The 21,245-nt window shown below is 53.9% G+C and overlaps 5 protein-coding genes across 5 annotated transcripts; 3 read left to right on the top strand and 2 right to left on the bottom strand.

Moving 5' to 3' along the window:
- Nucleotides 1–37: 37 nt before the first annotated feature.
- Nucleotides 38–1,108, bottom strand: K460DRAFT_403759 (uncharacterized protein; the record flags this gene model as incomplete). Its single annotated transcript, XM_040936662.1, has 1 exon — nucleotides 38–1,108. One exon carries the CDS (start codon nucleotides 1,106–1,108, stop codon nucleotides 38–40), a length of 1,071 nt encoding a protein of 356 aa, XP_040791041.1.
- Nucleotides 1,109–1,950: 842 nt separating this feature from the next.
- Nucleotides 1,951–2,723, bottom strand: K460DRAFT_278132 (lytic polysaccharide monooxygenase; the record flags this gene model as incomplete). Its single annotated transcript, XM_040928226.1, has 3 exons — nucleotides 1,951–2,219; nucleotides 2,274–2,609; nucleotides 2,660–2,723. The coding sequence occupies 3 exons, from the start codon at nucleotides 2,721–2,723 to the stop codon at nucleotides 1,951–1,953; spliced, it is 669 nt and encodes a 222-aa protein (XP_040791040.1).
- Nucleotides 2,724–4,285: 1,562 nt separating this feature from the next.
- K460DRAFT_278773 (uncharacterized protein) lies at nucleotides 4,286–6,471 on the top strand (the record flags this gene model as incomplete). The annotated part of the gene is made up of 3 exons (XM_040928282.1): nucleotides 4,286–4,558; nucleotides 4,613–6,221; nucleotides 6,275–6,471. 3 exons carry the CDS (start codon nucleotides 4,286–4,288, stop codon nucleotides 6,469–6,471), a joined length of 2,079 nt encoding a protein of 692 aa, XP_040791039.1.
- A 307-nt stretch (nucleotides 6,472–6,778) lies between these two features.
- Nucleotides 6,779–7,756, top strand: K460DRAFT_280968 (uncharacterized protein; the record flags this gene model as incomplete). The annotated part of the gene is made up of 2 exons (XM_040928453.1): nucleotides 6,779–6,833; nucleotides 6,885–7,756. 2 exons carry the CDS (start codon nucleotides 6,779–6,781, stop codon nucleotides 7,754–7,756), a joined length of 927 nt encoding a protein of 308 aa, XP_040791038.1.
- Nucleotides 7,757–9,035: 1,279 nt separating this feature from the next.
- K460DRAFT_75248 (uncharacterized protein) lies at nucleotides 9,036–20,543 on the top strand. The gene is made up of 2 exons (XM_040938658.1): nucleotides 9,036–15,273; nucleotides 20,122–20,543. The coding sequence occupies exons 1-2, from the start codon at nucleotides 9,150–9,152 to the stop codon at nucleotides 20,136–20,138; spliced, it is 6,141 nt and encodes a 2,046-aa protein (XP_040791037.1). The 5' UTR covers nucleotides 9,036–9,149; the 3' UTR covers nucleotides 20,139–20,543.
- The last annotated feature ends 702 nt before the right edge of the window (nucleotides 20,544–21,245 follow it).

Raw genomic sequence — 21,245 nt, 5'->3', positions numbered from 1 at the left:
ACCTGGAAATAACTACCAAGATAACTACAAATATTATCTAGAGTTGATGAGCCCACAGGTGCAGACTGTTCCCGTTGGTCCTGTTCCTGGTATTGTCCCAACCAGCATCTTTCATAGTCAGCACCCTCGACACCGCATCATTGAACTTAAACGTCTGGCCCTTCTCCCAGAGTCCATTGCCCAGCTCAATACACTCGGTGACGGCCATATTCTCGCAATCCTCTGGACTCGCACCATTGCTGCAGATCTGGATTAAACGATTCAGACCAGTCGTACTTGCCATGGCCAGCGGCTCGACCTGGAACTGCGCGCCAGGAGAAAGCCAAGGACAGACGTTCCCCTTGATCTGAATGATGATGGTATGCTCATTGGGCTCAATGAGCGCGACGCCAGGCGGTATTCCACCCGCAATCTGCGTGATTTCCTGCTGTTCAGGCTGCGCTGGAAAGCCCATGTTGCCGTCAATCACCATGGGGGCAGGTCGAGCATGCATCGGCGCCGCAGCACCCATACCACCAACACCCATCATGGGAGCCATCATTCCTCCCGCATACACACCTCCAACGCCCATAGCAGGCACATTCCCGAATGCAAGACCGCCGCCCGGCGCCCACAGCGGTGCAGCAGGAGCGAAAGGAGGGACTACGCCTGCAATAGTACCCGGAGGCGGGGGCGGAAACGGCACGCCGGCAGCATGCAGCCCGAAGCCTATTCCGCTATGAGCGCCAGGTAAAAAGTTGCCAGCGCGGATAGGCGCGAGAGGACCCCCACCCCCACCATAGTAGCCACCGAACATGAAAGGGTCCATCATGCCGACGCCAATGGGTGGAACGAAAGGTGGGAACGCACCTATGCCTAGGCCAACACCGAATGGTGGAGCACCAAAGCCGATTGGCGGGCCTCCGATGCCGATGGGGACTGGAGGACCGTAGACTGGTGCTTGATGCTGCTCGACGACGACTTGGTGCTGACCACCGGCACCAGGGGGAGGAGGTGCTTGAGCGCCCGGGATAGCGTTAAGGGGAGGGGGTGGAGGCTCGCGGTTGATGTTGGGGTTGTTGCCGACGTTTGCGAGCCAGGGTTGACCTAGTGGAGGACCGCCAGCCATTGATCGTGGGGAAGACGGAGAGTGGGAGACGGGAGAAGAAGGGTTGATTTTCAGGAGTAGGGCGTAGTAGCTGACGCAAGGATTGCTGTGACTTGTACGCAAGAGCTTCTGATTATCAATAAATATGAAAGGGCGAAAGAAGACGAGGATAATGATGTGTATGCAGAACAGTGGACGACTCGCCCTTTATCTCTGTGGGACAGCAGTGGAGAGGCGTTGGCCATAATTACGAAGCGTGAAGGCTGAGGGTGTTGGTATGAAGATATGCCAATACGAACAGCAGAAGTTCATAAATTGATAATTCAAGGCGAAGCGTTAGTAGAATGAAGGCGATGTTTGAAGGACGAACACGTCAATGTGTCGAATCCGTTCAGGCTAGGCAAACGGCAGGTCGAAGCATTGAAGTGCCTTCGTTAAAGATAAGGAGCGTAACAGAGGAACACTAGAAGGCACCTGTCATACGTTAGTGAATCCCTAAAATGTTCACATAAGGGTGCCTACTTGGAATTGCGATGTCGAGTATGACACCGATAACTAGTGGTAGTAGTTAACGACAGGGCCATCCAACCTAGCTAAGCAATGCTGTTCGTTTGACTAGTGCATTCTACTCACACGAAGCTTCATGGCAGGCTCAAAGTGAGACAACAGTGGGTGATGCATGCATTCAATAGACAAACCTGAAAATGAAAACCGAAGTTGAACGCAGCTGTATCAAATGTTGAAATTGGTATGCAATATAGAGGTATGTACAAAGAAAAGAGAAAGACTTGAACGCGGTGCTGGATACTACTTTCGAAAAGCGACTTTGATCGATGAATCGCTCACCGTCAGTTCAGGAGCATTTAGTATGTCGCAACCTTGGGCCCGGGAACAACATAGCTGTTGAAGTTATTGTAGATGTTGGCGGTGTATCCAGAATCGGTCGATTTGACGTGTCCGGGGATCTTGACGGTAGGAGAGGGGTTACCGCTGCCGCCGCCAGTGACCTTAAGCTGAGCGCAGGAGATGTAGAACTGAGGTGGGCTGCCGGGGTTGTGGATGCCTAGCTGCTCGATGCGCAGAAGGTATTCTCCAGCGGGAATTTGGGATGGGATGGGAACGGAGTAGGTGGCTGCGAGAAGAACGTTAATTGATTGTTCATAGCAATGTGTGAGATCGCACTTACCACTCATATCCCACTTCGCCTGACCACCGGAGAAGGTAGGGCCGATCTCCTTGATCTTGAACCAGTCACCAGAGCCATCAGATGTCGCTGCCGTTGCGGCTTTGCTCATGTAGAAGGACACGGGGCCTTGATGATAAACGGCTTGATCGGCGGTGAAGGAGACGGTTGATCCAGCAGCTACTGCGACGGTGGTGGTCGAACCTCCGCTTCCACCATTTACATTGCAGCGTAGGTCGTTGCTGGAAAGGCTGGTCACCGGAGAGTTGTTCGGTACGGGCCTTATGTTCTGATATTGGGATCCTTTTGCGCCGTTCGCGGTTAAGAACTGGAACATATCTTAGAGACTGTTAGTATTGGGCATGTAGATCGTGGATGAGTGAACATACAATGAGCTTGCGCAACCTCAGCGAGGGCCGCAAAAGCGACAGTGGCGACAGCGACACACCTCATGATTACTGATGAGTGAGAGAGTGCTGATACTGATGTTTGGATTTTAAGAGTGCTGAAGATCGTAGTACACAATACGAGAGGCGTTCCGCAACCTTTATATCCTTTCTCCATGACTTGACGGCCGAGGGACGCATCCATTCCCATATTACGGCACCTAGTGCTTCTCCAAGTAAACTAAACGTCCGGCCTTGATTGGGCTAGGCATGAATATTGAAATGAAAGCACGTCACATTGGGTACTCTGGGGTCTCCATGTCGGTAGACGAACCGGATCATGAGACAAACTGCATATACCCTTTGCTAGTGTGTTTAATTGAGTATCGGCTCTGGAATTGATGTGGTGCCCAAGAGGCAAGGTTCGCGTACTATGATAGGATAGGTAATATCGAGACGTGCGATGTTTACCCTCCGCGAATGGCCTTTTGTGCCCCAAGCGTGATCAGAGGAGTTGAAAACATTCTCCTATGGCGATCAAGGAGCCGGAAACAATGCAAGAGTAGGGTATTCGCCGTGCGCTTACAGTGGGCACTGTAAGGTTGGTGCCTGGTGGAACAGGATTCGCGACAGGTAGATTAATATCTGTGGCAATATAGTAAATTGCCTTGCGGAAGACTAAGGCGGAACACGGAGTTTTCGAAGAGAAGTGGAAACAAGACTAGGTCTCATACTCTACTAGGGTCATAAGCTGCGGTAAAATGAGAGGAGGGTTCGCAAATGATTGCGGAGGAATGCATCGGTCAAGTACAGAAGTTCCAGCCTTGGCCGGGATAAGCTGGAAACATGACAACGCAGCAATGACCGTCATCAACAACCTTCCTCGAAACACGACAGACAGCTTCGTGACAGATTGTCAGGAGCGCATAGCCTGGATTCCCGACGAAGTTTTGAACATTCGAAAATTCGTAGCGGCTAAAGAGCGGCTAGAGTTGTTCACTCGTCATATCTAAAAGATAAAATAAGGATAATGGCCTGCGCAAACAATGGGCGATGGCTAAAACCTTGAAGGAGACGACAGTAGAGAGCCAAAGAGGTGATTTGAAGCTATTTGCCCGGGCGGAGTTGAGAGGCAGTAAGTCCTGGCAAATTCATGAATCGCTTTCGTGGTTGTGCTTCCTATGAGCCTACAGGCATTTTAGGCAGGGTCAGCACATGGCCGGATGTGCCTGAGCATCTATGAAAATATTGTAGTGTCTCAAGATATGCTGACATGGTATCGTTTTGTACACGACATATGTAGAGTGTGGTGACAAAGCCAGCAAAAGAGCGGGGTACTCTTGCATCAGCATCACGTGACTGCATCCCACCCCTCACGCCGAGATGCGGCACATTCACCAAGTCGAAAGCCGCTAACTCGAACGCGGTAGGTCCTTGCGACGACTCCAAGTCCGAAGATACGGTAGTCCCACTTTCTTATCGAGGCGGCGAAGGTTGAATCACACAAAAGGACGAGCCAGGTAACGGACGTGAGCTCCCGGGTGCCCTTAAAACCATCTACCATCTCGAGATCCTTACTCCCACTTGCGATCGAGATTTCATCCTGGTGTCTTATCAAAGTTCGTAAATATGTCGACAGAACTCGCTACCGACCCAACGCCGCAGAACGCAAAAACAGGGTCTTCGCATCCACTTGCGCCACTATCAGCCTCGGAACTTCAAGCTGCAGCAGCTATAATCAAAGCTTCATGGCCAGCGCACACGGACTTGCACTTCAAAGTCGTCACTTTGGAGGAGCCACCCAAGGTCGAGGTGTTGAAGTATCTGGAGGCCGAGCATAGCCAGAAGCCATTGCCAGCGCTCAGTAGGAAGGCTTTCATCAACTACTATATCAGAAACACCGTGAGTTTGCATTTCTGTCAGCGAGACGTGGCTAGAGCTGATTGTAAACTCCAGAACAAATTCCACGAAGCAATCGTTGATGTGACGTCAGGGCGGGTAGAACACAATGTTCTACTTGGCCCATTCGTCCACGCAAATGGAGACGCCGATGAAATTGTCGCCATCGAGAAGATCGCACTCGCTGACGAGAAAGTCCAAGCTGAGATTGCCAAGTTACAGCTCCCCGAAGGCACGGTAATCATCAGCGACCCCTGGATCTACGGCTCCGATGGCATTGGCGACGAGGACCGACTATTCCAGTGTTTCCTCTACCTCAGAGACCCCATGAACCAATCGGAAGCTGACTCGAATCATTATGCCCTGCCACTACCGATATCACCGGTCATCAGTAGCGAGACTATGACGGTTATTCGAGTGGACCTCCTTCCTACCGGCGCTGATAACACGATCAAGCCTGTTGAGAAGTATAAGATTCAGCCGCCGAACGAGTACATCCCAGAAGCGCAGACTCTACGAACAGACTTGAAGCCATTGAATGTTGTTCAGCCGGAGGGTGCTAGCTTCCAAGTCCAGCAACAAGGCACATCGAGCGTGCTGTCTTGGCAGAAGTGGAAGTTCAGGGTCGGCTTCAATCAGCGTGAGGGTATGGTGCTGTATGATGTGCGGTACGACAACCGCAGTCTGTTCTACCGCCTGAGTTTGAGCGATATGAACATTCCGTATGCTGACCCTAGGCACCCGTTCCACAAGAAGTCCGCCTTCGATCTCGGCGATGTTGGTGCAGGTATCATGGCGAACAATTTGAAGTTGGGCTGTGATTGCTTGGGCTCGATTTACTACCTGAGCGCGGTACTCTCGGACGACAAGGGCGGGGTGGTTGATATGCCCAACGTCGTCTGTATACATGAGCAAGACGCCGGGATTGGCTGGAAACACACCAACTACCGAACTGGCCGCGCAGCAGTCGTACGATCTCGAGAGCTAGTCTTGCAATCGATCATCACAGTGTCGAACTACGAATACATCCTTGCCTTCATTTTCAATCAGGCCGGAGAAATCGACTACGAGATTCGCGCTACCGGTATCCTAAGCACACAGCCTGTGGATGAAGGCGTTGAAGTACCCTTTGGGACTGTTGTACATCCTGGCGTCCTCGCAGTCCACCACCAGCATATTTTCAGTCTGCGTGTCGATCCCATGCTCGATGGCTACTCCAACCGCCTCGTCTACGACGAAGCCTTCCCCATGCCACGATCAGACTGGAACCCACACGGTACAGGCTACTATGTGCAAGAAACCATCGTTGAGAAATCCGGCGGCTACGACATTGCCTACGAGAACAACCGGACTTTCAAGATTCAAAACCCAAATGTGAGGAACCCAGTGAATGGCAAGCCTGTGTCATACAAGATTCAGGCACCGCCGTTTCAAAAGATATTATCAGACAAGGACAGCTTCAACTACAAGCGTGCAGAGTTCTCGGACCACAATATCTATGTGGTCAAGCACAGGGATGGCGAGCTGTTCGCGGGTGGGCTGTATACGAATCAGTCGCGAGGTGGGACTGGTGTCAGGTCGTGGGCCGAGAGGAATGAGAATGTCAAGGACGACGATTTTGTGGTCTATATCCAGGCGGGTATCAACCATGTCCCGAGACTTGAAGGTGAGAAGCATGCCAATGAGAAACTATTGCGAGCCTTGGCTGACTTGGTGTAGACTTTCCGGTCATGCCATGCGAGATCCTGAAGATCCACATGAAACCAGTCAATTTCTTTGACAAGAACCCGGCACTTGATGTACCACCATCCGAGCAGAGCTTCAACAAGAGCAGCTTACTGAGCGAGCAGCACCAGCAGCCTAGTGTTGAGGCGGTCGTTGGCGAGGATGGGACGTGTTGTGTGCCGAAGCTGTGAGGGAGTGGTCTTGGAGTAACGAAGAACAGTGGTTTGCGAGATATACCAGAGATGCAATGAAAGACCAGTTTAGGAAGGAAATCATTGTAATTACAAAGTCGAGATTTTTTGATGTCAGGTAGTGAAGCTGCTGCGAGACGTTGCCTATCAATGAAGGACACTGGCGCCAAGCCTCGCGTGCCCTTTCCGAAGTTCAGAGCTCAAAGCTCAAAGAGAGACATCGTCCCCAACCAACCTCCTCCTCTCCAACCTTTCTCTCACGGTTTCCCCTTCCACAAGGCTCCCCGTGTCATCTACATTGTCCATTATGGCGCCCAACGACAAAGCGGGCCGGGTTGTTTTCATCGGGAACATTCCCTACGGTATGCGACGTCTTTCCCTGCGCCAGGCGCATTGCTAATACATTTACTTAGGCGGCACTGAGGAGCTCATTATCGAAACACTGGGGCGCGTCGGACAGGTCAATAACTTTCGCTTGGTCTACGACAAGGAAACAGGCCGACCCAAGGGCTTTGGTTTCGCAGAATTCGCCGATGCCGACGCAGCAGCCTCCGCCGTGCGCAACCTTAACGATTATGATCTGATGGGAAGGAAACTGAGGGTCGACTGGTCAAACGAGAGCGGTTCTGGTGACAACGCGCCCTCGACTCGAGACGCCCAACCACCCATGAACGGACAAGCACCAGCCCCAGCACCGGCGCAACAGTCGAGTGCCCTGGGCCCTCTCCCGCCTGGCGTCGAACTGCCACCCACGCTCACCTGCCCCGACGCCATTTCGCGCACGCTCTCTACACTGCCTCCAGAGCAGCTCCTCGACATTCTCTCCCAGATGAAGGGCCTGGTCATGACGGATCCCTCCAAGGCCACGGAGCTGCTGCGACAGGCCCCCCAGCTTGCCTACGCCATCTTTCAGTCGCTCCTTCTTCTGCAGCTTGTCGACCCGCAGATTCTCGGTTCGCTCGTCGAGACATCGGCTGCTCCTGCTCCGGTCGCGCAAGCCCCGCCGGTACAACAGCAACTTCCGCCAGTTGCCCGACCGCCGGTAAACTACCCCGTATACCCACCGCAGCCTGTCCCTACACCGCAGCAGGTCCAACAATCCACACCGCAGCCATACGCACAAGCTCCTCCACAACAGCAACAGCAGCCGCCTGCTATGGACCAGTCAGCTTTGTATGCCCAGGTCATGGCTTTGACGCCCCAGCAGATTGACCAGTTGACGCCCGAGTACCGCGCGCAGATTATGCAGATTCGACAGATGTTAATGTCTGGCGGACGGCCGTAGTGTGGTCCCAGGGGATGGAGGCGCATACGTGGTTGCCTCCATGTACAGATCAGAGACGGCAATTTCCAGAAGAGGTGCAACTGGCTGCTTGAGCACATGCTATCTGAGAGGCGCAACTATGACCCACACTACAAGTATGTTGCGGATAGGGTCCTGAAGGCCTTGTGGCTACTTTGCCACAAGGACAGAGCGCACTTTGTAAAAGTATTCATGTGGGATGCGGGCCTCACGAGTCCAACCTGTTTCCCAGAGGAGGCGGAGATTTGGCAATGGCTGGCGGATTTGCATTTGGAGCAGGATACCGCGGCCGAGGATGAAGCAGCTGAGTCGGAGGAGGATACTGTGTAGACTAGTGGAGGTGGAATAAGGTTGAGGGAGGGCTGCAATCATACTGGAGCTTGGCGGGTGGCTACTTGGCTGAGGATTTAGATCTACACCCTCACGTCCTTGGTGTCACATGGCACTGAAGCAAATATAAACATCATCATTGCAACCGCTACTACGTCTACTACTAGTTTTAATTTGCTCATCAAGCACTTTGACAGTTGGAATGCGACCCTAGTTCCGGGAACAGCGTGCACCCCCCTGACAAAAAGAATGAGACAGTGACGTAATCCATCAATAAGCGGGCCAATAGGAATAGGTAGTTTACTGTGGCTTAGTGACTGTGCCACAGCTTGGCACAAAATTGTATTACATAAGCGTCTCAGTTAATCTGTCAGGGGGGTGCGTGGGAGAAAGACCCTGGATCCAAGGTTGCCGGGTAACAGTGGAGAGCTTGGGTAAACAGACCAAGACGTGTCGTAGCAAAACAAAAAGACCCATAACACGGGCTTCCTGCTGGCCCTGCTCACTGATGAGTCGTGTCGTTGTATGTATTATTTTTTTCCCGCTTCAGCTGAGCATGGATCTTGGAGGCGATGTTTGGGCAGCGTCAGCTAGGTAGCCATTGGCCCAGCCACCCAACCCCCCGTCCCCATGTTGGCTGCGCTAGCGACATGGGACGAGTGAGTTGTTCGGCTGCTGGTCCACCTGCAAGCCCAGCCCAGCCCAGCCCGAGCACCGTATAGTGGTAGTAGTAGAAACAGCTTCCATCCATCCATCTACACACCAATTGTTGCGACGAGGACCGCTGAGAGGCTGCTCCATCTCCGTCCTTTGGCATTGCGCGCACTTCTTCCCTAGCTACACTGCATCAAGCTACTGTACACAGCATCATCACGATATGACGACTTGAACCGCTTTCTCTCTCTCTCTTGTATTACTTGCATTACTTGCAGCGATATACCCAGCATCTCGCACGTCCATCCATCACTTCATTTGCGCCCACCCCATTGCCAACACCACCACCTAATACTTCCCTGCCCCCGCCCACCTCGATCCAGCAGTCATCATGTGGAGCAGGCTTACGGGCAAGAGCGACAGCGGCTCGGCCGTCTCCAGCAGAGACAGAGACGACGAGGCCCGCCGCCGCCGCACCAGCGAATCCACGCGTTCGAGGCGCGATAGAGATTCCGACACACGATCAGTCGTTTCTTCAACTTCTACACGCAGGCCCTCACGACGCGACACTGCGCCTTCCTCGATTGCCTCGTTTGCGACGGCCTTTGACGAAATGCCACGCTCGCGGGCCAACGAGGACCTGTACGACGGCCCCAGCGATGAACGCAGTGCCCGCAGGCGCGATGACCGGCCCATCAGCTATGCAGCCTCCTCGGCATCAACAACACGGCGCGACCGATCACGCAGCAGAGACCGTGACGACAAGGACCGGAAAAAGACCAAGGACAAGGAAAAGGACAGGAAGGGCGAGTGGCGACGGCCGACGCGCTCAGAGCGGTCGGGGAGCTTGTCGCAGGCTGGCGGCTACAAGGGCGACATTGTCGAAACCCCAAAGCCAGTCCAGCGCAGCTTCAGCGGCCAGATTGCCGGCGAGGGCTTCTCGCAGTTTCCAGGCCAAGCAGGAGCGCCCATGATGTCTGGTGCTCTGCCAGCAGGAAGCCTGCCCCCGCATACAAGCAACATGTCGAGCCATGTCCAGGACCAGTTCCCTGGCCAGGACCCGGCACAGTATGCCCCGAGTACGTTGCCTGGCGGGAATCCGTTTGGCGCAGCAGCCGATTACTACAACGACCAAGGTGCCTCTGTTTACCAGCAGCCTGGTATTAGGCCTCAAGCACCCTCTGTTATCATAGGCCAAGACACCCCTCACCTCATGCCTGCCGCACCACAACCCATGCCTGTCGCCGACACTGGGTCGGGCGCTGCTGCTGACTTTTACGGTGGCAGCATAAACACCTCCACCTCCAAGCCTTCGTCGAAGCCCCCAAAGCCCTCACGACCCTCAAGCTCGACTATGCCTGGCACTTTTATTGAAGAGGGTCCCGCGCCGCAGAAACCACCGCGACCCTCGTCGAAGCCCAGTTCAACCAGTAAGCCAAGCAAGTTTGGCCCTGCTGCTACTCTGGCTGGCGGAGCTGCTCTTGGATATGCCATGGGCCACAGCTCGCCTAGCGCACAACACACCTCTACAAGCTATAGCTCTTCTAATATCCAACATTCTACATCCTATAATAACGGCACCCCGGGTGCTTCGAATAGTTATAATCCGACATCCTATACCAATGGTGGTCCAAGTGCATCCGCGCCCTTGTACTACCAGGGTGAAATTCCCTCTAATACTGCTACTGACGGTAGCAACTACCCGCCACCTTACTCTGGAGCTGCCTATGGCCCAGAAGGTGTGCCCCCTCCAAAGCCCCCCCGCCCCGGGAAGCCTGAGAAGCAATCGTCTGGCAGCAATGCCGGACTCTATGCCGCTGGAGCTGCTGGCCTCGCAGCTTATGGCCTGCATGAACATAATTCACACTCACACTCTCATCACACCTCGCACAACTACTCTTCTTCAACACCCGGGGCCTTTCCTATCCAACACTATAATGGCAACGGTGTGGATCCCTCCTCCATCCCCTTCACGGCTGGTGGCATGACCCAGAGACACCAGCACACAGGCCCTGTATCCCGGTTAGTTGACTGGTGGAAGGATCATGAAGATATCCAAAAGATGGAGGAGTACAGCGAGTATATCGGCGTCTGCAAAGGCTGCTTTGACCCTCGATCCTCCGTCTACGATGCGCCACGCAAGCACCACTACAATAAGAGGCGATCTAGCGAATACATGCGGCCCTCTGGCGGTATCGAGAAACAGTCTCGATATTCGTTGAAAGAGAAGAAATCTCACAGCTCGTTATCATCCGGTGATGAGAGGCGTAAGAGAAACAGCACCAGTGCTGCAGGTTGGGTTGCTGCAGGGCTTGGAGGCATTGGTCTCGCAAAAGCTGGCAAAGCCGTGTGGGCCGCAGGGCGGGACGATTTTGATGATACCTATAGCATCAAATCTGGGCGTGACGCTCGCTCAAGAATTTCTCGACGAAGCCGGAGCCGGTCTCACTCCCGCGACCGGAAGAGCTATAGTTACGGCCATACTGACATCCGCCGTCGGAGTCGCTCACGGGATCGAACATCTCAGATGTCTGTGGGGGTAATGAAGGACAAGAAGGACTACAAGATCATTCGACGCCCGCGGTCACAATCACGATCAAGCTCCAGCTCCAGCTCTCGGGACGGAAGGCCAGGCTTGATTGGCACAGCAATTGGTGCAGGTCTAGCCGGAGCTGTATTTGGAGCCGCGACCAAGAAGAAGCATCGAAGTCGCAGCAGCTCTAGATCTGCAAAGAAGGTCGTCATGCAGCATCCTCGAAGGGATAGTAGTGCCGATGAGCTCAGGAGGAGACGATCTCAGCAATTACGTCGCAAGTCTTCTCGAAGCTCGGTCTCTGGAGCTTCCGTTGTTGAGATTGGACAAAACCACCAGTCCCAGGGCGGCTTCTTAGGAGGCTTTTTTGCTGCACCTCCACCGAAGGAGAAGCGACCAAAGCCAATCAGTCACAAGAAGAAGAAGAAGGGTTTCTTCAACTTCGGCAATGCCTCGACATCCTCATCTGACTCTGAGATGGCTTTCGGCACAGGATATGTGAGGAGGCGCAGGCGAACATCACCCAAGAGAAGGAACTCGGATGACCACATCAAGGCTACTCTCGCTGGGTTAGGCGCTACCGCAGCAGCCATTGCAGCCGCCAGAGCTGGAAAGTCTGCAAGCAAGCGCCATAGTGAGGTGGTGGCAGTAAAAGAGCATCGCCATGGCCGGAAGAGCAGCGACCGTCCCCGACCCGGCTCCCGACATGGCTCCCGATACGGCGACGATGAGTGGGAGGACCTGCCTGATGATGGAACTTCGGATTCGTCGAGTGACGCTGGCCTTGTCTATGGCGACTACGATTGGCGGAAGGGCAAGAGCCAGGAGTCTCTAGCCTCTAATGGCTCCGGCACGAACAAATGGGGCTGGCGTTGGGGCTTTGGCAAGAAGAAGAGAAGGTCATCGGAAAACCTCTACGACAACATTGCTAGCACCTCGCTCATCGGGCCTGTTGCAGCTGGAGGAGCACTTACTGGGGCAGCTACTGGAACTGGCGTCCTTGTACGCCCCGAAAGCGAATCGAGTAGTGTGCACACGCTGCAAACAGTTTACCCTGTCGCTTCATATGACCCCAACGCAGTCATTGATGCCAGGCGAACGAGCTCCGTTCCGACGCCCCAACCTCTTCTCACCTCAGGACCAGGCACGATCAGCATACAACAACCCCAGCCAAAGTATCAGGTTCCTGGAGCAATCTACTCCACCCAGCCGTCATCCCAACCCAGTTACGTTGCACCCGCAGGACCTCCCGTCTTCTCACAAGTACCTATCCAGCCTCCTAGCCAAGCACAATACCAAACTCAGAACGTCGTTGTGCAGGCTCCTCATCATCCTGCAATTCCCTCAGCACTTCGTCGCACAAATTCGTCACCTATCCAGAGCTCTTTCAGGCGTGATGCAGCCCTCCTAGGGCTTGCAGCCACAGCCGGCGCCGCTGCTATCGCTGCTACCAAAGGCCGAGACAGTCCGAGCAACGTACGCTTTGACCTGACCAAGGAGCAAGTCGCCAAGGTTGAGCGCGACCGGCTAAAGGAGCAAGACCGACAAGACGAGGAAGATCGTCGCAGGCGTGATCAGCAGAGGCGAGATGACGATGCTCGTAGGGAGGAGGAGGAGCTTGTCCGACGAGAGCAGCAACGGCGAGACGACGAGGCACGGAAAGCAGAAGAGGAGCATGCCCGACAGGAGCAGCAACGGCGAGATGAAGAAGCCCAGAAAGCAGAAGACGACCGTCGCCGAGAGCAGCTTCGCCGTGAAATTGAAGCCCGCCAGGAAGACGACCGTCGCCGATGGGAGCTACAACGCCAACAGGAAGAGGCTCGCAAGTACATGGATGCCGAGCGTCTGGCTAAGATTGAGACCGAACAACGCATGGAGGCGGAACGCCTAGCCAAGATTGATATCGATCGACGCATGGAGGCTGAGCGCCTGGCCAAGATTGAGGCCGATCGACGCATGGATGAGCGGCGCCGTCAGCAAGAAGAGATGCGTATCCGCGAGGCTCGAGAGGCGGAAGAGCATGAGCGTCAACAGCGCGAAGCTCGAGTGGAAGCTAAGCGCAGAGCAGATCTCGAGGCGGACGCTGAGCAGATGCGACGGGAGCGTCGTGAGACCGAGCGGCGAGAAGCCGAACGCATTGAAACCGCAAGGCGCGAAGCAGAGATCAGAGAAGACACCGAGCGCCGACGAAAACATGAGGCGCAAGAGTATGTCGAACGTATGGAAGCCGCAAGGCGTGAAACAGAGATTCGCGAAGACACCGAGCGCCGACGAAGGGAACGTGAGGCGCAAGAGTATACCGATCGACACGAGACCCACCATAAGCTGGAGCGTCAGCGGACGGGAGACTCAGCCAGCTCCGTTGCTACTGTTGTGCATCGCAAGGAGAAGGAACTGGAGGAACGCGAGCGTAATATCCTTCAACCGGATACCCGGAAGTCCACCATTGCTGGTGCTGCCGCAGCCGGTGCGGCCGCAGCAATTACGAGCGCAGCGATCTCGTCTTACCAAGACAAAGACAAAAGCAAAAGCAAGGACAAGGGAAAAGGCAAGGACCGTGACCGCAAGCGTGATTCCTCTTCAGTGAAGCCGGTCGAGCCAAGCATCGTGAAGCCTGTTCAACCAAGCTACATCCAGTCATATGCCCCAGCCGGCGTTAAAACATACGAACCCAGCACTGTCAAGACCTACGGACCCAGCACTGTTAAGACTTACGAGCCCAACACTACCAAGACCTACGAGCCTAGCAAAGTCAAAACTTACGAGCCAAGTAGCGTTGTAACCTTCGAGCCAAGCAAGATCGAACAGGACTATTTCGACGATGAGATCTTCAACCCCGACATCTTTAAGAAGACGACCGAAGTATACCAAGACTGGGAAGATAGATACAACGAAAAGCCAGTATCTCAAGCTGAATTCTTTGCGCCCAAGGAACTCCTGAAAAACGACAACCTGCCCAAGGTTCATCCGGTAGACCCCAATGAAGGTGCCACGGACCTCCATGTTTACCAAGCTCATGATGATTTTGGTATCAGTCAACCGATGGCCCCACCATATCCTCGTTCCTACTCATTCACCGCCACCAAAGATGGCCGTTCTATGTCAGATCAAATTTGGCCTGTTCCTTCTCTGAACCTCATTCAGCCTACGCCTCCTGGAAGTCGTGCACCTTCTGTTCGTAGCGTATCCCTACCTCCATCGCCACACATTGAACCAGTCAAGGAAGGGCCGAAGGAGGAGCCAAGGCAGGAAGATGCGAATCGGGCAAGATCCAGAGTCAGCTGGGGCGAGAACCAGTTCCATCATTTTGAGGTACCGACCCCTGAGTCTTACCGGGAACAGTTCGTCTCCGACGGTGACATGCGGGATCAAGAGAAGAAGTACTCGAACGATGCAGTCACAGTGGAGCATGATTCGCCCAAGTCTGGCCAAAAGACTTCGGTCTACCAGCCTTATCGTTTAGAGGAGACGTCCAAAGCACCCGAGCCAAAGGAAATCGCTTCCAGCACGCAGTACGTCCGAGACGAGGATGACTCATCTTGGGATAGTGTCGTTGGTGCTGCTTCGAAGAAGAGTAGCAAGAAGGAAAAGAAGAAGGCTGCCGCTGCCGCTACCGCTGCCGCTGCCGCTGCTGCTCTTTCCCGAGATGATGAAATCGACCGAGACTATAGGCGAGATACTGCGTCGACCATAAGTAATCCGTTCTCCGATTCTCATGCCGCGGCTTCAACAATTGCATCATCAACAGTAGCGTCTTCTGTCCCTTCAACAAGCACCGTCTACCAGTCGCCCCACTATCAATCTACGTCGGATCCTGACCTACGGAAGGGAACAGATCAGACGAAGCGTCCGGGCTTTGTGGAGAGTGAGGTCACTGCAGAGCCATCATCGATGCATATACCTGGGAGCTTCGACGAACTGCCTTCGGTTGACAAACCTACCAAGGAGGATTGGGAAGTTCCAACAAAGAAGGGCAACAAAGGTAAGAAGTCTGAGATTACTGATGATTACATAGTAGCCCAAGATGCTCCGAGGCGCGTCGAACCACCCTCTGCTCCTGCCTATGTTCCTGAGACCATCAAAGAAATATTGCCCGAGCCAGAAGCCAAACTGAGCAAGAAGAACAAGAAGAAGGCGAAGGCGGCGAAGCGAGGTAGTGTGGATAGCTGGGAGGAGAGTACTATAAGTTCGCTGTCTAGCCCGACTGTCGAGCGCGATATTAGGGACATCGAACCTTCGCGACCCTCCGAACTTCCTCGCGATAGCACTGTTGCTAAAAGTGACCCTCGATCTAGTCAGAGTACCAGCAATAGCAACGTAGCGGCTGCTACCATGGCTGGCGGTTTCGCTGCTCTTGTAGGCAGCGCTATGAAGCAGGATCAAGACAGAATGGCGTCGGATCTTGAACACGCTCGACAGAACTTGGCTTCTACGGAAAAGTATCGCATTCGCGACGCCCCAAAATCTCCGCCAAACGGCACCCGCACGCTCGATGATAGCGAAAAGGCGTATTCGAACCTTAGCGCAGCATTTCAGGATGCCGATGAACTCGGCGATGTGAAGACGCCCAAGCGGAAGAAGGAGACAAGACATAGTAGTGGCAATTGGTCGCCAACCATTGGATCACCGCTTCGGACTGAGATGAAGCAGGAGGATTATATGGGAGCCAAGAACAGGAACCTTGCATTTGATGAGCAACCACCTGTCGAGGCTCCGAAGGTGCCTACCCAGTCCTCCTTCACGACTGCTCCCGAATCGTCGATGTCTCGAGATGTATATGACTCGGGTTACTACGCACCCGATGATTTGCCGCGCAAGGAACCTGCTGAGCGAGACTCTGACGAGTTCTTTTCGGCGGGTTCAGAAGAGAGAGAGAAGTTGAAAGGAAAACTCCCCGAATCGCCCAAACACAATGACGACGATGCGAAGCCACAAACGAAATACGATGATGATGACACAAAATCGCGGAATAAGTACGACGACGACGACACGAGATCAGTCGTATCCTCTAGCAGCAAATACGACGACCCAGAGCGCGAAGAAAGACGCCGTCGACGTCACGAAGCGAAGTCTGGGAGCCGCGAGCAAAGCCGTGATCGAGGCTATGATCTCGACGAAGGTGGTGAACGGAAGAGAAGGCATCATCGTCGCCGTGGGACTGATGAGCGCTCCGACGACTGGGATACAAGGTCTACAATCTCGGAAGCTCGCTCCGAAGCTAATGGCGAGCGAAGGCACAAGCACAGACGACGGGAGAGCGAAAGAGATGGCTCGCCTGACAGCAAGGTTAGGTCTCGTTCGTCCGCAGCATCTGAACCAGGCGATCTCTACGACGAGCGAAAGTCCTCCCGGAGACGATCAAAGCGAGATGGAGATGACGACAATGCTTCCATGATCTCCTCTTCTTCGCGCTACGACGAGGATAGGAGCTCCAAAAAGGAGAAGGAGAAGGAGAAAGAGAAGCGGTCAAGTGGACTGTTTGGGCTGTTTAGCAAGTCAAAGGAGAGCTTGGTCGATACTTCAAGCAAGTCTTCCAAATCAAAGGACGGTGACGATGAAGAAAGGAAGCATCGTAGAAGGAAACACCGGTCAGATCACGGTTCAACATATGGCTCAGATGACGATGACACGCGTTCTACCATCTCATCTAGTAGTCGCCGCGAGAAGCGGAGTAGTCGCTCCGACAGAGGGGACGGAGACAGGAGGGAATCATACGATGACAAGGTACATCGCTCTTCCTATTCGCGATAGCATCGTTGTCTGCATGTAATTAGAATGAATGTTGATGTTGTGTTTATAGGACCGTTCATACCCTCGAACCCCGCCCTCGCATGCCGATGATCAACAAAGCCAAGAACAACAGTCTTTTTTAGGCGATCGGGCAGTGGCCGCAGCCACTCCAGCTCCACTGCCCGCAAGTGAGCCTGTCGATCAGGCCCATGAGGGTAGTGGCATCATCCCGGGAGATCGCCCTGATTTTCCCCTTCCGACCCTCGACAATAATCATGGTTTCCTTACAACACCTGGAGGACCTGAGCGTCCGAGGACGCCACCTGAGTTGTCCTTTGGGGACAGCCGTGCGTTGTTGACACGCCTCACGGGATTGCAGCCATGGCAGCTGGAAGCTTTCCCAGACGAGCTCCCTCCTCTTCCCCTATCAAGGCCAAGCTCTCCTTTGCGAACGCCAGAGGTCAGTCGCCCTACATCGCAACTCACCCAACGCCGATTATCTTCGACTGCGGTGCCAATACGCTTCCGCAAACCACCTGGCTCTCCCAACGTGCAGCGTGATCTTGCTGCTGAACCAGAGCCGGTATCAAGCCCCCTTGTTGGAAGCTCGCCTCTACGTCCTCGTCATTCTGTGTCCAACTCTGCTGAGTTCAAGAATTCTCGCGAGTTTCGGCCACTGTACCTCGTGGAACGAAACCGCAAGTCCGATGAAATCGAGGAAGAATTGCCAGCTTTGCCATCCAGCGGCAGCCCCTCATATGCTTCGTCTACGACCGAGACGGACGCGGAGTATGAGTCTGCGCTCGAATCGCCTCAGATGAGTGCCAGTCTAGTGTCTGACGACCCTTTCTTCGATCCTCTAAGCAGCCTTTCCGATCTCGTGTCACCGCTACCTAGACATGAGCTGCAACATCCCGAGTTTGCAGACCAGGAGATGGAGGATGCCGATGATTCTGGACAAGCGACACCGAAGGCTTCTGATTTCCCTGCTGGTATTCCGCAAGCTCATGTCCAGTTTGGTGGTCCGGATCGTGATGTACTTGCGGCAGCTCTTGAGCATGCAAAGGCAGAAGGATCGGACGCGGCTAGGGACGCAACCTCTGTGCCAAGGTCGACAACACCACAGCTTGCTAGTCCTCTTGCCCCAAGTGCACCTCTTGATGATTCGAAAATGCTCAACATTGGCGCTGCTCGCAGTGGAGACTCGTCGCCTTCCAGGACATCTTCACGACTTCAAGACGCTGCTCTGGGCACAGCAGTAGGAGGCCTTATGGCTGCCGCACTACGACGCCGATCTCCATCTCCTGCTGGCTACAAGTCCGACGACTTTATGGGTGGTGATCTCGACAAAGACACTATCAAATCTGCTGCACAGTCATTGCCAAACCTAGATGCTGAGCCCGAACAACCAAACCTCAATCGCGCTCCCTCTATAAGTACAAAGAAGGGCAAAAAAGGCAAGAAGGGTTCTAAGGATCAGAGTCTTGACTTGATTGGCGAATCTTCAAAAGATGTCACCCCCGAGGAGCTTCAGAGAAGACAAGAAAAGGACACCGCAATGGCTGTTGAAGGATGGTTCGAAGACCCCATGGAAGAGCCCAAACCTGTCGTTGATGAGGAGAAGACCAAGTCCGAGATTATCCAGACACCAGCCGAACCTGATCCAAGTCTCCTTCGTCGCGATAGCAAGGGCAAAAGTAAAGCGAAGAAGAAAGCCAAGGGCAAGAAGGACTCTATATCCGGATCCATGCTTCCTACTGCGACCGAGGAGCAGTCTGAGCCCACGCAGTATATTCCCACATTCGTTGAGAACGAAGAGGATTGGGCGAAGAACAAGTCGGAGTCAATTGTTACGGACGACGCTACACTTGTCGGTGAGCCAGCTGCTGGTCCATCCGCTTCGAAGGAGCTGCAGCGAGAAAAGATTCTTGAGAGCACGGCGCCACAGGGTGACCAGGATGCCGAGGTCAGGCGTGCCATATTCGAGACAGAGGGTAGCAATGAGCTTCAGGATCTCATGGAGAGGAAGCTAGGGAACTTGGAGGAGCCAAAGCAAGAGGCGGAGAGACCTGTTGATCTCTGGGCTGCTACGACGCCCAAGTCTACCACGATTCAGCAGACACCCGCTGTCGACGCTATACTCGAAGCTCAAACCCCCAAACCCGTCGCGGAGTCAGAACTGGAACTTGGTCCAAAGGGCAAGAAGGCCAAAAAGGGTAAGAAAGGCAAACGAGGTAATCAACAGCTCGAGGCCGAGCCATCTACTCTCCCTGAAGTCCCAGCTCACGAAGAGAAAATCCTGCCGCCGCCAGAGTCGCAAGAAGCACAGATCGAACGTGAGATCCTCGAGCCAGCTTTCACGGATGCTCGTGATGAGAAGACGGTCGACGTTATGGACTTCTTGGTCAAGGACAATGACTCACCTGCCGCTATCCGGGAGGAACACTCGCAAGATTCTGTGCCAGAGGCCGCCACCGTTCCAGCTGTTGATGAGCCCAGGGAGTTGGTGCTAGAAGAAATTGTTGCGCAACCCACGGAAGTCGTGCAAGAGGAATCCTCAAGTATTGCAAAAATATCAGACGCACCCAAGAACATGGCCGAAGAAGCACCCTCCGCATCAGAATCCGAGTCAGCCAAGTCAGGTTGGGGCACGAGCCTATTGGGTGCCATCGGCTGGGGAAAGAAGAGGGCTCCCTCGCCGACGCCTATACCTGAGCTCCAAGCACCTACCTCTGCACCAGTGGTCGAAGAGAAGTTTGTGCCGCATCCTCCAATCTCATCCATTGAGGAGAAGAGCGTAGACCCTGAGCTTGAAATCCCCATGACAACCGATATCAAGCCCATCGAAGTCAGCGAACCAACTGAGGGACCAGAAGAGGAGTCGCAGCTGAAGCCACAGTTGCAGCTCGAGACCGAAGACAAGGAAGAGCTATCACACACGACTGAGAGGTTGAGCGACAATATTCCTGTAACTGAGGAAAAGAAGAGCTCCGCAGACGTTACGCCCCACACCGCATTCTTCACTGATGATGGGAAACCTTCCTTTGTATTCCCACCAGTATCATTCGCACCGAGAGAGGAGCACGCTGATGTCTCTAAGGACATTCCCCTGTCTGAAGTCAACAAGGAAGTTGGGATTTCGAAGCCTACCTCACTCAACGTGGAAGAAGTCTCTCAGGACATCTCTGCCGTCGACAAGCTGGAGCCTATCGAAGAAGCTATCGTACCTGCCGCGCTTGAAAGCTCTATCCCCACCCACGAGGACGATGTGTCTCAGCCATCGTCTTCAAAGAAGAAGAAGGGCAAGAAAGACAAGAAGGCCAAGCGAGGCAGTGTTCAAGTTTCTGAGCTAGCTGAACGCGAGCTTGAGGCTGAACGCACCATCGATACACCACTTGAGGTAGCAACTGAAGCATGGGGAGAACAGCTGGTCGACGATATCTCCAAAGATGCAACCATTGTTCAAGAGCCTACTGTGCCTGTTCTCGAAGCAGACACTTCCGTCAAACCTCAAGACGTCGCTTTACCTGAAGAACAAATCAATCAACCGGTAACGGAATTGCCACAGGAGAGCGCAGTCGTTGAAGAACCTATCGTCATTGAACAAGAAGCTATCGCGCTATCCACGCCCGCTCAGGAGGATGCGACACCATCTGTAAGCAAGAAGAAGGGTAAGAAGGGCAAGAAGGCTAAGCGCGGAAGTACTCAGCTAGAAACACCAGTCGATACGGAGCCCAACACGCCTGTGGTTGAACGCGAACTGGACTTCCCTGTCACGGAGCGCGACAACATCGTTGAGGAGGTCAGCGCCAGTGAGCCTCAGCCGACCGAGACTGCAGAGAAGATACAGGAAGTCCCTGAGATCTTATCCGAAACGTCGTCCGCTGCGCAAACTGTTCTGCCTGAAATCTCATCTACCGCTCGAGATGATGCCCAGCATGAGGATCTTGCCATCGTTCAGGAGATCCCATCTGAGCCACCTGTTGCCGAGCAGCAGCAGCCTTCTGAGCCTACAGCTTCAGTTACGACGGATGATGGAGGAGTCACACCCAAGACGAAGAAGGGTAAGAAGAACAAGAGAAAGAGTGGTACTTCGACGCCCCTACCTGAAGCTGAAATAGTTGCTGAGTCTTCTACGCCCATCACTGAGCCTTTGACAACGCCTCGGGATGCCTCCGATACACGATCGAATGCTCCTGATCAATCGGTTCAGCCAACCCAGCT

The sequence above is a fragment of the Cucurbitaria berberidis genome, assembly GCF_010015615.1.
Source record: "Cucurbitaria berberidis CBS 394.84 unplaced genomic scaffold K460scaffold_2, whole genome shotgun sequence".
Lineage (NCBI taxonomy): Eukaryota > Fungi > Ascomycota > Dothideomycetes > Pleosporales > Cucurbitariaceae > Cucurbitaria > Cucurbitaria berberidis.
The sequence above is the reverse complement of the archived record's forward strand: the minus strand, read 5'-3'. Positions and strand labels throughout refer to the sequence as shown.

Bases quoted from the DNA above. Each gene is read 5' to 3' on its own strand.
- K460DRAFT_75248 (XM_040938658.1), top strand. From the start codon at position 9,150: ATGTGGAGCAGGCTTACGGGCAAGAGCGACAGCGGCTCGGCCGTCTCC.